Here is a 16,283-nt window from a genome sequence, read left to right as displayed (position 1 = left end):
GCATGCTCAGTTGGGTTGAGGTCAGGTGACTCTTTGCCTTGAGAAGCTCTTGAGTTGCTTTCACAGCATGTACCCATCTGTACTGTGAAGTATCAGTCTTGCAGCATTTGGCTGAATCTGGGCAGAGTTTAAATCCTTATACACTACACAGAATTCATCCTGCTTCTTCCAGCAGCAGTCACATCATCAATAAAAAAAAACCCGTGACCCAGTTCGACTGGCAGCCGTACATGCACATGCCATAACACAACATGGCCTCCACCATGTTTGACAGATGATGTGGATGGTATACTTCGGATGCTTCTCCCCCCTCTTCCCATCGTTCTGGTCCACATTCGTCTTGCTTTCATCTGTCCAAAGAATCTTGTTCCAGAACTGGGCAGGCTTTTTTTTTTGTTTGTTTGTTTTCTGGCAAAGTCTAATCTGGCCCGTCTCAGTGTTACCAGTGGTTTGCACCTTGTGGTAAAACCTCTGCATTCATCTTCTGTGCTCTTCCAGGCCTTTTGCTGTGGCTGAGCTCATATATGTTTTCCTTTATTTCCTTGTTTTTCCGATAGCTTTGCTTTTTCAGCTTCCTTCACTGGTATCAGCACCTCTTTGGACAGATACCAAATGCAAATTCATGACTTGGAATCAACTGCAGGCCTTTTATCTGCTTAATTTGTCTTGAAATAACAACGGAACGGGCCACACAGGCCATGAAATTGATTGTAAGTAAATAGTCCGATGACTTTTGAGCCTCTGAAAACTAAGTTTGTATAACTATGTATAAAAATGTCTGTAATTCCTAAACAGTTAATGAATTAAAGCTGAAAGTCTAAATCACATCTTGATGGCTTCATTTTAAATCCATTACAGTGCAGAGTTACAAAAATTGATTCCCTGTCCAAATACTTTTGGACCCAACTGTAAAGAATGTAAACCTAAAAATGTAGAAACACAAAGACCAACAAAATCTCTTTTTATTGTCAAACCTATGATGATAACTATACACCGAGGAAATCAAATGTTTTCTAACCTTCCTCTTCAGGCTTGCAGCAGGTAACATTACCAGAAGTTAATCAAAGTAAACAGTATTTCCCTTATTCCTACTTCAGTAGGAAGTTATTTCATTTAGGAATATCACTTCATCAGCTGTTTTTTTTTTTTTTTTGTTTTGTTTTTTTAACCAGTCACTCAGGGTCCTCGGTCGTCAAGACTGTCAAGCTGTAAAACATGCGGCAACACATGCAGCAAGCAGCACCTGACAGATGAATGAGGACAAAGAAGAGAACGCCCACCACGAAGGGCAGACTGATGAGAAACCATTTATCATAGTTCTGCCTCCAGGTGTGTATACAGTCTTTCTGTGTGAGTGTGTGTGTGTATGTATGTGTGTGTGAGTGTGTGTGTGTGTGTGTGTGTGTGTGTCTAGACCAGAGCTCTCAGAGGGAAGGACAGGGCTGCTCCTATGGACAGACCCAGGGCCAAGAAGAAGGTCATCAGGGCTCCTGCAGTTTCCGCATCCTTGGGCTCCACTAACCTGATGAGAGAGCAGGTGGGAACAGAAGGTCAGCGGTCAGACAAATCACATTCTTTATATTATGTTGATCATTTTCCAGAAACCTTTATAGGCAGCCAGTCGTTTCACCTCACTACAGATAAAAAATAAACCTGCTAAGACTTGCATAAACTTGCTGATTCATCAGTGTACATTCATCCACTTAATAGCTTATAATTAGGTTATTAATTTGGTTGTTAACACTTATAAATCATAAATAAACCATTATAAACAAGTTATAACACATACATTTCATACATTGATGTGGGCTCACTATTTGGCAAGCAACAGGTCACTTAACCTTTTTATCTAATGTTATAACAGCTTATAACTAGTTATAAACTGTTCATAAATCATTCATAAGGGTAGTCTTATTGCAAAGTGGTGCCAAGTTGGTTATGCTATATTGTCATGGTGATCCAGAGGTGATTTTAAAACACTGTGCTGGTGCGTTCAAGGAGCCTCCAAGACTCAAAGGTTGGATCTGCATACCATGGTAATCATGAGCCATACAGTGTAGTTTAGGTACTTCGGTTTCATGGCTCACTATGGAGAGCAACTCCTGCGTGACCTCTACAGAGCCACAAATAGCATAGCGCCAGCCCTCATTGGCTTCTCACAGGAGCCCTTTTGACAACGTTGCTGTTGGGCGCTAAGCTAAACTGTCCACCGATTCGAGGGCACAGCTAGCAGGGTAGCAATACCTTGTAACAGGCAGCGTTAGCAATACCTCACAGGTAGGAATACCTTCAGAAAAGTAGCACTACTTTTCACCCCTACACTTATTGGGAAAGTAGTGATATTTTGAGCCATATCCCCAGAAAAGGTGGGAGCTATGCGGGCGAATCTAGCACCGTTTCACAGAGGCAATGCCGTTACCCTCAAACAATGCCGGAGGCTGTTGGGTCTGATGGCCTCCTCAGTAGTGGCCATTCCATTGGGACGTCTGTGCGAGAGGTATCCAGAGCTGGGTGGCCTATCTGGGTCTGGATTATTATTTTATTTTACTACTATTTTATCCCTAATTTTTAATAGTTTCCATGTTTCCAATTTCCATGTCTTGATCGGTCATTGATCTTAATTATTATTATTATTTTTAATTCATATGTATCATTTATACATTTGCTTTAATTTGTGTTCATTGATGTCTAATATATTATCTTTCTTTCTATCCACATCGTCTTTGTGGTTGCAGCTTCTGTGGTAGCTCTTGCTCCGTGCAGCTCATTGTGCTTCCACCTGGAATGAAATGTGCTATATGAATAAAGCTTTGCTTGATTGCTTTAATTAAGGGCTATTCAAGAAGTGTGTGCAGCTGGGCCTCGGCCCACATAGCTGCCAGATTTGATAGGTTGGATGTCACGGCACCAACTCCAGCACATTCCATCTGTGGTGCAGACTCTTCTCAGAATGTGGCTCCGCCCCTGTGTAGCGCCACTGGAGACGGTCGTCTTGCAAACCTGGGAGTCAGTATCTCCCACAGTGAGACATCAAACAAATGCTATGAAAGAGCACTTAAGGTTATGGATATAACCCAAACACTTTTTTAAGTATTGTTGCAGGCTGTCATTTTATTACTTTCATTTGAATACTTTTTAGAAAATAAAAGTCCACAAATGTTTCTATTGTGTAATACAGAATGGATCTTGGTCCATACTAAGAGAAACTTCAGTTGCCATGTTTGTTTACAATTGGAAGAACTCATTGACCTGAACTGGTATGAGGTGGAGGAGGTGCTGCTCGGTAAGATTTTTTATCTCCCATATATGGTGCCAGTGATGTTTGACTCACAGAACCCTGTCAATTTGTCTCTAACCAAAACACAGCTCCTTCTTCAATTCATTTGATTTTCCTGTGGATTTCATTCTCCTAGTCAGCAGTTTTATAGTTGTGTATTAGATTATATATGTTTATTATTTAACTCAATTTCAGATAAAGTTAAAGAAGATAAACTACAACCATTTTATCATTTAAAAGAAGGTTTTTAGCAGCCCACTTTAACACCTCTGTTGGAGCAGAACACAGTGAGCTGAAACAGTCCATGCTCCAAAATAACAACACACATAAACAACTATAAAAACAACTGTCTATGAAAGTGTATCAGGTGTAATCCAAGCTGCAGAACTGCAGTAAAAGTTAAGGTGGTGCCAAATTTAATGTCAAAGTTGTTTGTACTTACTGTGGTGCGTAGGACATGGAGAGGCAGACGAAGTAGCCGCTGGACACAGAAAAGAGAGCCATGATGGCAGTGAAAGCACCATCGTGAGCAAAGTAGACGGGAAGGTAGGAGCGGGTCTGGACATTACAGAGCATCAGCAGAGGAATGAACACCACCCTGGAGACGACCAGCGCCGGGAACAGACGAGACTCTTTACAAGGCTGCAGAGGAGACAGGAAAGATGAGTTCATAATGAATGAAGAGCATAAAGAAGAATCACCACCTCGTGGCTGTTTCCTCCACCAACCAGCTAAGTATCAGGAAACATGGTCTCAGTCTTTCCTTTCTGAGTTACAGTGTTGAATAATGGCCACAAATGTTTTTGCAGAACATTATGATGTCACAGTGAAGTTGACCTTTGACCATTTGGATACAAAATGATATCACATTGTGTTCCTGATATAGTGCATTCACAAGAATGTGAGATCACGTGACCATGACCTTTGACCAGCCAGTCCAAGTGAATATTTGTGTCAAATTTGAAGAAGTTCCATCATCGCGCTACTGAGACATCCAGCCCACGAGAATGGGTGGACGTACAACCGGAAACAACATGCCTCCGGCTCCGACGGTTGCCAGCGTGGAGGCATAAAAACGACATTAGGTAGAAAGAACTTAAAAAGGGAGCGGATGGACATCTCAAACTTAAACCGTCTGTAGAACAAACTGTCAGCACAATAACAAACATTCCTACATGTACAATAGGAGATGATGTTGCAATTTAGTTCTGTGTTGCAGTGCAATCAAACAGGAATGCCTGATAGTGTGGATGTGGGCCACAGGAGGGATTTTGATGTGTAGGCGTGGGAGCTGAGAAAGCAGTGGTGTGTTAGAGACAGAACCATCTGGCGTGATAAAAACAGCTAAAATGTGATAACAGTGTCTGAAACAGCAACAAAAGCGAGAGCCCAATCCCATTAGCCCACAGGCCGCTGTTTAATATGTTATTATCATTGTTCCACTGGGGGATGTATGAGGTCATTTCCAGTCAAGGACACAGGGACACAGTCATGTTTCCTCCATGACTTGCTGTAACCGTTTCTAATGACTGCTCTCACTTGGATGGGTTGTGTAAACACATTAGACCTGAATACAACAGGGTCGGTCAGTATGTCAATAGCATTATATGCTGCTAGCGCGATCTTCTCCACAGTCAAATCACTCAATCTGCTCCGCTCTGTTTGATCACAGCTGGAACCAACACACAACAAACAGCACTTAAATGACAGTCAGTTTCTTGAACTGCGTGCGTGCGTGTGTGTGTGTGTGTGTGATCTGTTCAGGGTGTTTTCTTATTAGATTTGATATTATCTGATTATCATTATTGATGTATTAACATGTAAAGTCCATGTTAATGTTGTAGCTGGTCGAGATGGAGATAATATTAAGTGTTTTATATATAGTTGGGTAATTTAATGTATAACAATGCATCATTTTATACGATGTTGTCTGTTAAGTATGTGAAGTAACTGTAGAAGTCATGTAAATGCACAGGAGTAGAAAAGTAAAATATTTCCTTCTCAGCTGTTGTGAATGAAGTAGCAGTATGAAGTAGCAGAAAATTAAATCATCTCTAAATAAGATGGTGAACATGGCAAACATCATACCTGTTTACTAACTAAGACTAAGTACATGCTCAGAGCCTCTAGCTTGGCTGTAGACTTTCAGCCTTATTAAGTGAATTTTGCAACGGTGTGACAAAGTGCCTGGTTAGCCATAAAACAAACATTTCCGTCTGGTTACTTTAACCTTAAACAGTGTCTCATTTGTTTTACTGAAAATGTCCTATATTAAAATATGTAATGCAATATAATCCTTATTAATATAGAGAAGTTGTGGCACTAACGTCGAGGCAGTAAAGCTCAATAATGTGGCCATAAAAAGAGCATCCAAGATTACATCAATGCCGATCAATACAGTTGGGATTAAGAGACTTGCTCAAGGGCACCACAGTGCTGTTGATGAAGGTTGAGTAAGTGCTATTCTTTCACTTTTCCCACCCAGATTCAATCCTGCCAGTCCAGGGATCGAACTGGCGACCTTCAAGTCACATGCTTGCTCCTCTAACTTTTTTTTCTTTTTTTTTTCTTTTTTTTTACATATATTAAATCAACAAACTCTAAAAACAGAGTAAGCAGAGGGAGAAATGGCAGACAAACAACATTTCTATCCTCTCCGATCTCTGATCTATTATCAGATACTCACCCAACGTATGAAGGTGGTGATGGTGCGACCGAGCCAGTCGTTGATGTTGAACATCAAGAAGCAGCACACTGAGAGAAAGAAGCGATCTGATGAAAGAATGAAAAGAGAGAATTAGGAGACAGGAGGATTTGACCATCAGTCTACAGCATATCAGAGAACAGACAGATTACAAACGGGGTTTCCACCAGAGACGTTGTTAGACCCAGGGGCTGGACTAATGGGCTCACCTTAATCAGTGAGTTAAACTAAGGCACAGTCTTACCCCATTTTCCTGGGAATGATGTTTTGACATCTGCGGTGACGGCAGGAAAGACAGACAGAGTGACTGTGAACACAAACGTCACACAGAACGCCATCACCCAGATCTGAAAAAGAAAAGGAAAAAAAATAAAAACTTTTAAGACATCGCAGAACCATTTGATTTACTGAGAAACTGTGAGTATCAAACAAGTGGATTTACCTTTTTGAAGACCTCTATGACCGAGGCTTTGGCTTGTTCCCTGTCCACCTGCTCCAGTGACAGGAAGGCCTGCGCGGTCCCGTCCGGCCTGGGGTCCACCTCGGCCTCAGCTGGACTGCTGGTCACTGAGCCGTTAGCATGGCCGTTTAGCTTCCCGTTCTCCACTGTGCTGCTCTCTGCAATTGAATATACACACACTTCATCCACTCTTCCATTTACGCGTAAAACACTTTATTGTTCAAACACGTGCTTGGAGGAATATTTCAAATATGGCATCTGGCTGAGTGACTTCTGTGAGTAGGTGCAGCTCTGGTGGCTTTTTATTATTCATGGAAAACCGCGTGGGCCTGTGTGAGTCTAACAGGCTCAGTCTTTGTCTGGGCACTGCCGGGGCTCTAATTGGATAAACAGAGGGTCAACTGACTTAACGAGATAATGTTCCACTGAATTGATTTGATTCAAGCAGGCTGTGAAGGACGGACTCGTCAACTCGGTGGAAAGGCAAACAGATGTTCGCTCACTGACGGACCAACGTTTGATGATGATAATTCAACTAATCTTAAAAAGCTCGCACTCACACAAAATGTGGTCACGTGGTGAAATGACAGCGTCCCTCGGAGACAGAATGACGTTAAGTGGGAGGTTGTGTGTTGAAGCCAAACTCACCGCTCAGCAGCTCGTCTTTGGTGCCGGCCTCATAGGTGCTGCTTTTGTTCAGATAGTACTGCGCAAACTCCTGCATGGTAACATCACACAACACAAATTAGGCCTTAGAGCTGAAAAACTAAAAATGAATAAACTAAACTAAAAACATGGATTATGCTTTAATGTTGTGATCTGCTCTGTATCATTTACAAAACAGAGATCGTTTAGAGAAAGATAAAACATGATTTAATGTTTTTTTTTTTAGATGGACTGCTTGCCTCTATTACAATAAAATATAACAGGTGGTGTCTGTTTCATCATGAAGATGCTTCTTTCACAGTGAGACCACAGTCATCGTTCAGACTGCTTGAATAATTAATGAGTATTTTAAAGCAAAATGTATTTTATATCTATCTATGATGGTCAATGCTCCTTGTTTCATGCTATAACTGCAGTTTATGTCAAATTAATACAAACCATAATATTTATTTTATATCTTTATCTACTATGGGCACGACGTGATGGGGAAAATCACGGACTTCAGTCATCAATAATCTCACACCTATTGCGTTCACATTCACTCCCTTTAAATGTTGATGTAACAGTTGTCACACTGTCTGTGTCCCGTATATTCTGTTTTCATGTTGTGACTGTTCAGAGCCATTTCTAGAAAGACAGCATGAGTTTAGAGGGATTCCAGAAAAGTATGTGCAACTTTTTTTTGCTGACCAACTTGGACGAGTTAAGTTCATTCACATTTCATTAAAAATCCACCTCAGTTCTCTGCCTGATTACAGTCAGACCAGGTAAGACAATGTTTAACAGCAATCCATCTTTGACTTAAATTTATTTTACTGTGTGCTGTACTATAATTAACTATAATTAAGTTAAATGGATTGTGGGTAATGTAGGCATGCAGATCTGGATGCTGACTGACCAGGCGAGGCAGAATCAGGTAGCTACAGAGTGTGATGACCGTCCCCACACATGGTGTGATGAAGTAACCCAACGCTGCTGACTCAGACTCTGCATCACCTGAGTGACAAACACAAAAACGCACGTTAGTGAAGAGTTCTGGGAGAGAGAAAAAGCACCCAACATGAGCCGAGTCCTCTGAAACAGAACAGAGTGTGTTGTGTGGTGGGTGGCGTCATGCTAATTTGACCAGCTCCACATCCATTTTCTATGTCCTCCGTTACTAGGCAACCGGGGATTAGGCACCCAGTGGCGTTTTTGTGTGTATGCGGGTGGCTCACTGGCTATGGCTAGCAGCATGGCGATGGCAGCAAAGGTCCCGGCGAGGCCCTGGCCGCTCATGAAGACGGTGCTGTACTTCTGAGGCAGCAGACCCACCAGGCCGAACAGACTGCCCTGCAGCACGGCACCAAACGCTGGGGAGAGCAAGTGTCACATTTAAATCTCTTGTGCGCTACTCTCAGCGTCTCTTTCTGTCAGGCTTTTCGCTCACACAGACTCGCACCGACTTACAGTTGATGAACCAGATTGTAGCCATGGTAACAGAGAAGAAGCGATCTTCCTTCATGGGCACTTTGACCAGCACAGCCGTGAGGAAGAAGAGCAGCAGGATAAAAACGAGGCTACCTGCGATACGCATCGCCTCTGATATCCTGAAACAAGAGGAGTCAACACCCACATTAGTGATTTAACCAAGAATGAAGAAAAATACACCGGAGGAAAACCAACCTCCCTCTGTGCCTGGAAAAACACGCCTTCACTGACCTCTGATAGAGGAAGGAGTTGAGCAGCGTGAACAGCAGCAGGGGCAGCTGGGACAGCAGGGTCATCCAGTTGTTGAAGTAGTACTCTTTGTGGACCACCACTGTGCCGTTGCTCGATTCTGTCGTATTTAGGCGACCTTGGAAATACTACAACACCCAGAGGGAACAGCACAGAAGTTAGATTATCACTGTCAAATCATCCTTCCATTTCACATAAAGATACATACATACAGACAGTATATTTTTACATGCAAGCATATAATCAATCAATGTCAATTCTACAGTTGTGAGGGCAACTTTTGTTACCGTTACAATTTAGACAGCCAGTTTTTTACTCAGTGGATACTGCTCAGCTTATTTAGAGAATTTATCTCCATATAAATATATTTACTTGAACTCAAAAGGATATACTATACACCAATCCTTCATTTTAATGCTGCACCTATCACTTCTCTTACACTAAGAATGGGTCAAATAATGTGAAAAGTGCAGGTCCCCTCAGCTCACCGGGGCATTTTAGCATCTTTTAGCTCATTGTTTTGGTTTTACATCCCACAAATTTACTGTCATGATTTGCTGTCACTGTTTTTTTTTGTTTTTTTTATCAACACAGTTTCCAGCCTCAGCCTTTTTCAACCAAGCACTTCTGATGCACTCCCAGTGCATTATCTGCTCAAAGCACATTTATTTATAGAGCACCATTCAGACGCAAGGCAATTCAAAGTGCTTTACAGAGGCGTGGAAATTAAAAATAGAACATTAACATGACATTAGAATAGCATTTAAAAACAATAAAAACTAATATGAATAAATAAAAATAAAAATATTCAAATACATAAGATCAGGTAGGAAATTTAGGCCACCGTTTTTAAAAAGATGAGATAGTGATAAAAGACATTAACAACAAGCAAATGCATGGACTAAAAAGATACATGTAATTTATTGGTAAGCTGCAGCAAATAGTGACATTTGAAGCCCCGATTTAAATGAGCTGACAGTTTCAGCAGATCTCAGGTGTTCAGATCAACACACCGAACAGCAAACAAAGTTAGCAACTAGCTCATGGAAACAGTGGAATATTCAGCGACCAAAGATGAATGCTAACGTTGCTTGTTTCTATTTCATGTGTAAATAAGCAACTATTTCCTTCCTCCCGTATCAGCTTTATAAGGTTAATAATATCACAGTTTATTCACAGTTTGTTTCACTGGCCCTAAGTAGCCAAAACACAAAAAAATAATTAACGCAGTTTTAAGACAGCCCGACTTCGAAACAATCCTCTGGCATTGTATCTTTATACAAGTTATAATGACAATGAAGTATCCAATACTACAGCCTTGTAATGTAACAAAGGAGACAAAGGCAGATGGTAAACTACTAAAGGGGGGTCAGTGCACTCAAGAACAAAAGGAGTAAAGAGCACAGACCCAGATAAGTCTAGTGACGGTGACAGATGACAATAATAACACTGCTGTCATTTGTTGAGACGCTGGTCACGCTCGCACAGCTCCACGTCCTATCAGTGAGCAAGCTGAAAATATCCCTGACTGTCGAGTGTCAAAGCTTTCAGCAGGAACCAAAGTGCTGGCGAGACGCCACAGATGCAGGTAACATCTACGCGAAAAGAGGCTTCACTCCGACACATGAGCACATGTGCAGTCACCCACACATGGTTACCTTCAGTCATATGATAGACTGTGTGGATTTATGGGTCGCTGCAGGTCATGACAACATCATACACCCAGACTGCACAACATGAAAGACCTCAACTAGTCACTGGGCTACATAACACCATTTTGACTAATCTGATCCGTCATGTACACTTACGTTACATACTGTTGTTTTTTCCAGACATTTTCTTGAAATATATAAAAACAGCTTTAAGACCACTGTCAACCATCCTTCATGTGATTCTTTAAGAGGTTTAAGTAGTAAAGCCCCAGATCAACAATTCCCTCGCCTTCACTTAAAGCAGTGGTTCTTAAACACACAGTCTGTAACTTCTGCCTCTAGGTGTCTCTCAATCAAAACACTAACAAAAGACAGCGTTGGGTGACGCCATGAAAGGACCATGGGATCATGGGAGTTTACTGTATGCTCCTCCCGGTTTGGATTCCTTCAGAGTCAGTGGTTCAGGAAATCAAACAGACCCAGAACCATTAAAAACACTGAATGAAGCAGTTTGACATGTAAAGTCAGTGTTTGAGCGACGCTGTACGGAGGACAGAGACTCAGGGAAGAGCTGGAGCTGAGATTGATGCTAACCTTTGTTCTGATTGTTTCTCTGATAACTTATGAAGCAGACGTTCAGCAGGTTTTTACCAGCAGCTGAATGATCCACAGAGGTGTCCTCCTCTCCATAACAAACACACCAGAGGATTAAATTCAGAGATTCAGCGACGCTCTTCAGTGACACAGGACAGGACGTCTCCAGCAGCTGGGAGCTGAGCTGTCTAACATTTCCTCAGCTTGTTTCTCTGATAACTTCAGATCCAGACGTCCGACGACTAAAATCCTTCATCTGGTTCAAATATAGAGTGAAAACCACCAAGGTGTCAAAAGTGTATGTGGCTTAAAACTAGATAAAAGTCAATGTTGAGCTTCTGTCAGAAAAACACACTGACACATGATCGTAGAGGATATGATGTCATTGAGAGGCGACCAATGACACGTACTGTTACCATGTTTAAAATCACAGATTTCTCTGGTTTGAAAATTGATTGAAACATTTGGATTTGGATTAATGTGGAAAAGTTACATATTTTAATTTGAAAATGGGGTGCAGGGACCCCCAGGGGTCCTTGACAATCTAAAAGCAAAGATCTTATCAGATGGGGGTCCATGGTCTAATTTGTGTCAGTTTAGGGGTGACGGTGTGAAAATGTTTGAGAACCACTGCTTTAGAGAAAGGCTTTTATGTGGATTATGACTCTATACATCAGATGTTTTAATGTGTCAGAACTAGGATTAATAATTGCTACGTATTTACCAATGACGCAGTCATGAAGAAGTTCCATGGTAGCAGCGTTCCCAGGCCCAGAATGAAGAAACAAATTCCAACCAGGTAGCCCCTGTGGATGGGAAGTAAAGCATGTTATTTGAAGAAGGATTTACAGCAACCAAATGACAAGTGCCTTACCACAGTATCATTTTTAAAGCACAGCCAGCAAGTATCAGTATTTTTAGGGAAATGAAAAAGCCTTTAAGTTAAAATCAGCAAAAAAATTTTTTCAAACCACACAGAAACTGAGAGCAAAAACTCCGTGAGAGGTTCTCGTTTTTAATCTAATTTGAACTCACTGGTCTTGAGGAGCGTCCGCTCGTCCCTTCATCCTGATGTAGGAGGTTCTGGTGAAGCTGCAAGGGCAACAGGAGAGAGGAACGGTCAGACACGCCTCCACAAAGATTACTGAGCGTGTCGTTTGGTTTCTGCCAAAGTTTCGCTTCTTAGAGATGGAGGAATCCTTTTACATTCTGGCAGGAGGCTGTGAGGGGCTGTCCCTACAAAACCGCCTCCACAGAAGCTGTTGAGAACAGTGGTGTGTCTGGATGCAGGATAATTAAGGCTTTTCACTTTGACTTTTGGTATGTTGAGTGAACCTGTGACTATTAGGATGAACTTAATTATCGAACAACTTGCAGTTTAATGCATAAACGCTTCTGGGAATATATGTCTAATTAAAGGATCACACTAAGTGCAGCTTCAATGATTTTCCGCTGACGTGTTGGCGGTGGAACCAGCACCCCGAGGCCAGGAACAAACTCTGTCCCTTTTTAATGTGTGCATAAGTCAAGAATCTGAGAGTCCACTCCCGCTGTACACACAAACACGGCAGTGTATTCTCTAGAAATAAAACCCAGCCGGCAAAGTCAACAACATTACTGAAAAGGTATTGACAGCATTAACGCTGGCAGAGTACGGTTCAGTACGGCTGCTCAGCTTGTTTTGACTTGTTAGAGGAGCAGACTAGACACATTCAGTTATAAACAGACTGCGCGCTGCTTCAGCTCCCATAGTGTAGCTTTGTTCTTCTGAATCAAACGAGAGGCAGACAGCATGAGATAAACCCAAAGAATTAATATCACACTGTCCCCTATACAGTCTGTGTTGTGGACAGAAAGAGTTTGCATATATCCTCACTGATCTCAAATAGAAGCCAAGTCAAACAACTGGCTGGCGTTCTGTTTTCCTGTGTGTTTTTAACAAAGGACACACTGAAGTCAGCACAGCAAACACATCCTCAGGTTGTTTAAGGTCAGGCCTGAAAACACACCTAACAGAAGCAAAAGTTCTTTACAGGTCACTTGTGTGAACAGGAATGTCAGCTTGTCTAATCTCACTAAAAGCCTGATATAAGATACTGAGGTATGTTCATGACTCAAATCATACAAAACACTGTTCAACCACATTTCACTCTCTTTTGTAATTGTACTTACAGGTGAGCAGTTCTTCAAATCAATCTGGTCCTTTATGGCCAACCGCCCAGATTAATAAATTATCAGCTGTGTACACATCTTCTGCCACAGAGTTATTTCATAATCGGTAGACACATGTTGGTTGGCTGTCAAACAGCCCAGTCATAGGAACACGTGATTCAAAAGATTGCAGACATCAGACGAAAACAATTTGTTGACGTGTAAAGAGGTAATATTTTGTTCTCTGTAAGACATAGTTACAAGCTTAGGTGTCTGATAGAAACAAATTGTGAACAAGGTAAAAAAAAAAAAAAAAAAAAAAAAACATATCACAATCTTTTTAACACACAATCATGATCCATCCTCTGAATTATCATCTTTATTCTCAGTTTTGAAATGTACTGTTGAGAAAATCCAGACTTAAACCAGCCTATGACTCAAGTCTGGATATTACAGCCGAAATACTGATGCTGCTTCTTAAAGTGGTTGAACAGATTTGTTATATTATGTAGTGGTTTGCAGATGTTATAAGTTTGCTTTGAGAAATACTGTGCATAGCTGAACCGCTGCCAAAGTACCGACTCCTCATCCATCATGCTAGTAGCTCAAGTTCAATTCTTTATCACGTCTCCCATTAAAGAGTCTCTGTAATAGGAGGCAATGATTGTTGCCTTGTGAACACAGTGTGGACCCATTTTATTAGGGCAGAGTGAGTTCTGTTGGCACAATGATAAAATACCCAACAAGATGGAAGGATAAATCTAAAAAACCTGAAGGAAAAGAAAGAAAGAAAGTTTTGAGACAATAATAGGAATAATTTTCCACAGAGAAGATCAACAAATTTGATCCGAACATGCATGTTTAACTGCTGGATACAAGATATTTTCTACTTCAGTGAAGTCCATTCTCAGCGTATCTGACCTGGAGGCTTCAAGTTTCCACATCATACACACTGGACCACAACTGGTTCCTAAACTGGTTGTGATGTCACAAATCCTGCTTGTACATTCATATGTTAAACTGAGTGCAAAGCACAAAGAAACGTTCCCCCTTCAGCTGATCCTCTAGTGAACCCAGCGAAGCTCAAATATCGAGTGAAGGGACAAAACAGGTAAACCACATTTGGTAGTGGGGGGGGGCCGGACAGGACTTGATTCTTCTTTATTTCCTACGTTTCCCCCCCCCCCTCTTCCAGCCACTAAACGTGCAGACAAGAGGAGCGGCCTAATTGCTGTATGCGACATCACTGAGACAAACATGAGAAAAATGTTTATGGTCTACCGGAGGTGGGGTGTTACCAACATAACAACTCGCTCTCCAGATGCCATTCCAGTTCACTGTTCTTTATACACAGAAACATAACTGTGAGGATTCATCAAATGAGGGTTTTGTCAGCATATTCAGTAGGTGTGAGAAAAACAACAATGTGCAGACACTGGCTGTTTAGCTTTAGGGATCCAAGAGAGCCATTTAGATGGGAGATGATAAAGTGTGGAGGATAAACAGCTGCTAAAACACAGGACTACACATGACTTGCTCTGATCCCAGAAACATCAACAGTATTTGTTTGTGTCTCTTTTCACTATTTGTGTCTTCATCCTCAGACATCTTGCCATATATTTTCCCAGAAGCACACTTGTAGTAATTAAATAACACACACACACACACACACACACACACACAGTTATTTCTTTCACTGACAGAAATTTGCTGATGTAATACATCAGACTGTACCTCACATATTGAGATGCAATTAAAAACAATGAGCAGAAGTGGTTGCAGAGTGGAAGTAAACCCATTAAAACTTTTTGACTTCAATTTGGGAACTGCTGGGTTTGTTGGTCCACTCCCTGCTGCTGCCGTTTTGAGTCATAGCACTTAACTCAGTCTCATTGAAAAAGACACCAGTCATATACTGGGATGCTCCTGATTCTCTGAGTCACAGGAGATTATCACTTCCTACAGTAATCCAGACTGAATCACAACAACCATGTGGGACATGTGGCTACATCAATAGCAGGTAAATAGACATAGAGTAGAATAGACACAGAGTTGAATAAAGTTATTTAATTCGACAGTTGCGGTTCAACGTCATTACTGAAATATATAACTTAACAAAAATATGAATGGCCCCGTCATATATAAAAGGGGATTCTGTAAAATGTGGTCTTTACTAAGCACCAATTCAATCATTCAATCTGGCTCTTACAGTGAAGAAGGAGCGGATAAGCAAATAATAGCAGACGACACTCGATCATAATGACGCATTTACTATGGTATAGATTTAAATATCATTACGATTAAGTATAAGTATTATTATTATTATTATTACAAGTATTAAGGTATAATTAATAATTAAGTCTTTAGAGAACAGTAGTTTACACTGTGTCCAGTTTAGCAGTCAAACGTTATTTGAGACAGGAGGAAACCTGAGTCACATTCTTGTTTCATCAGCCTGTCGACGGTGAAGAAAACACCCCTGTTCTTTCTGGTTTTTTTTTTTTAAAAGGACGACGAAAACAACATTTCATTGTAAAACACAACGCTAACCGTTTGAAACATCACCATCTGTGACCATCAGCGCTAGCTAACGTGATGCAGGAATGTGACAGAGACTCACCTTGCAGAAAATGTTGGTCGTCACTGTGTTTTCATAATGTTCCCACCGTAAAACCAAACACTTGAGATGTTAAAAAATGGTCCAAAACGGTGTAGACAGACTACTAGCTACATGTATTCGTCGTTCACACGTGGCGGGAGAGTACAAATGGCTAGCTACGGATAATCTGCCTGCTGATTAGGGTATGGTGTGTCATTAGGGCCAAAAATACACCCACACGCACATCGTCTGTGTTAGAAAAATGTGTTCTCTTCTTGATACATGTGTTTTCAGACAGAGGCTTTAGAAATTACAGGAAATAGTGATGCAATGGGTGTCAAATGCATTCAGTCATTTTTCTTTTTTCATTTTTTTTTTAAATAGCTCCTCCCTCAGTTTAAGGCCTATTGCATGTGTCCTTTCTGAGAAATTGATGTACTGCTGATCAAAGTAATGTTTTA

The 16,283-nt window shown here is 41.2% G+C and overlaps 1 protein-coding gene across 1 annotated transcript; it reads right to left on the bottom strand.

Annotated features, from left to right (window-relative positions):
- Positions 1 to 1,130: 1,130 nt before the first annotated feature.
- Positions 1,131 to 16,081, bottom strand: slc29a2 (solute carrier family 29 member 2). The gene is made up of 13 exons (XM_022752203.1): positions 15,844 to 16,081; positions 12,108 to 12,164; positions 11,797 to 11,878; positions 8,809 to 8,954; positions 8,557 to 8,696; positions 8,325 to 8,459; positions 8,006 to 8,103; positions 7,090 to 7,159; positions 6,424 to 6,599; positions 6,226 to 6,328; positions 5,964 to 6,049; positions 3,720 to 3,919; positions 1,131 to 1,522 (listed from the first exon to the last, which is right to left on the bottom strand). The coding sequence occupies exons 2-13, from the start codon at positions 12,137 to 12,139 to the stop codon at positions 1,411 to 1,413; spliced, it is 1,380 nt and encodes a 459-aa protein (XP_022607924.1). The 5' UTR covers positions 12,140 to 12,164; positions 15,844 to 16,081; the 3' UTR covers positions 1,131 to 1,410.
- Positions 16,082 to 16,283: the final 202 nt, after the last annotated feature.

Source organism: Seriola dumerili, unplaced genomic scaffold, assembly GCF_002260705.1.
Source record: "Seriola dumerili isolate Sdu_G_001 unplaced genomic scaffold, Sdu_1.0 BDQW01000167.1, whole genome shotgun sequence".
In the NCBI taxonomy this organism is placed as follows: Eukaryota; Metazoa; Chordata; class Actinopteri; order Carangiformes; family Carangidae; genus Seriola; species Seriola dumerili.
Note: the sequence above shows the minus strand (reverse complement) of the source record. Positions and strands in the feature narration are given on the sequence as shown.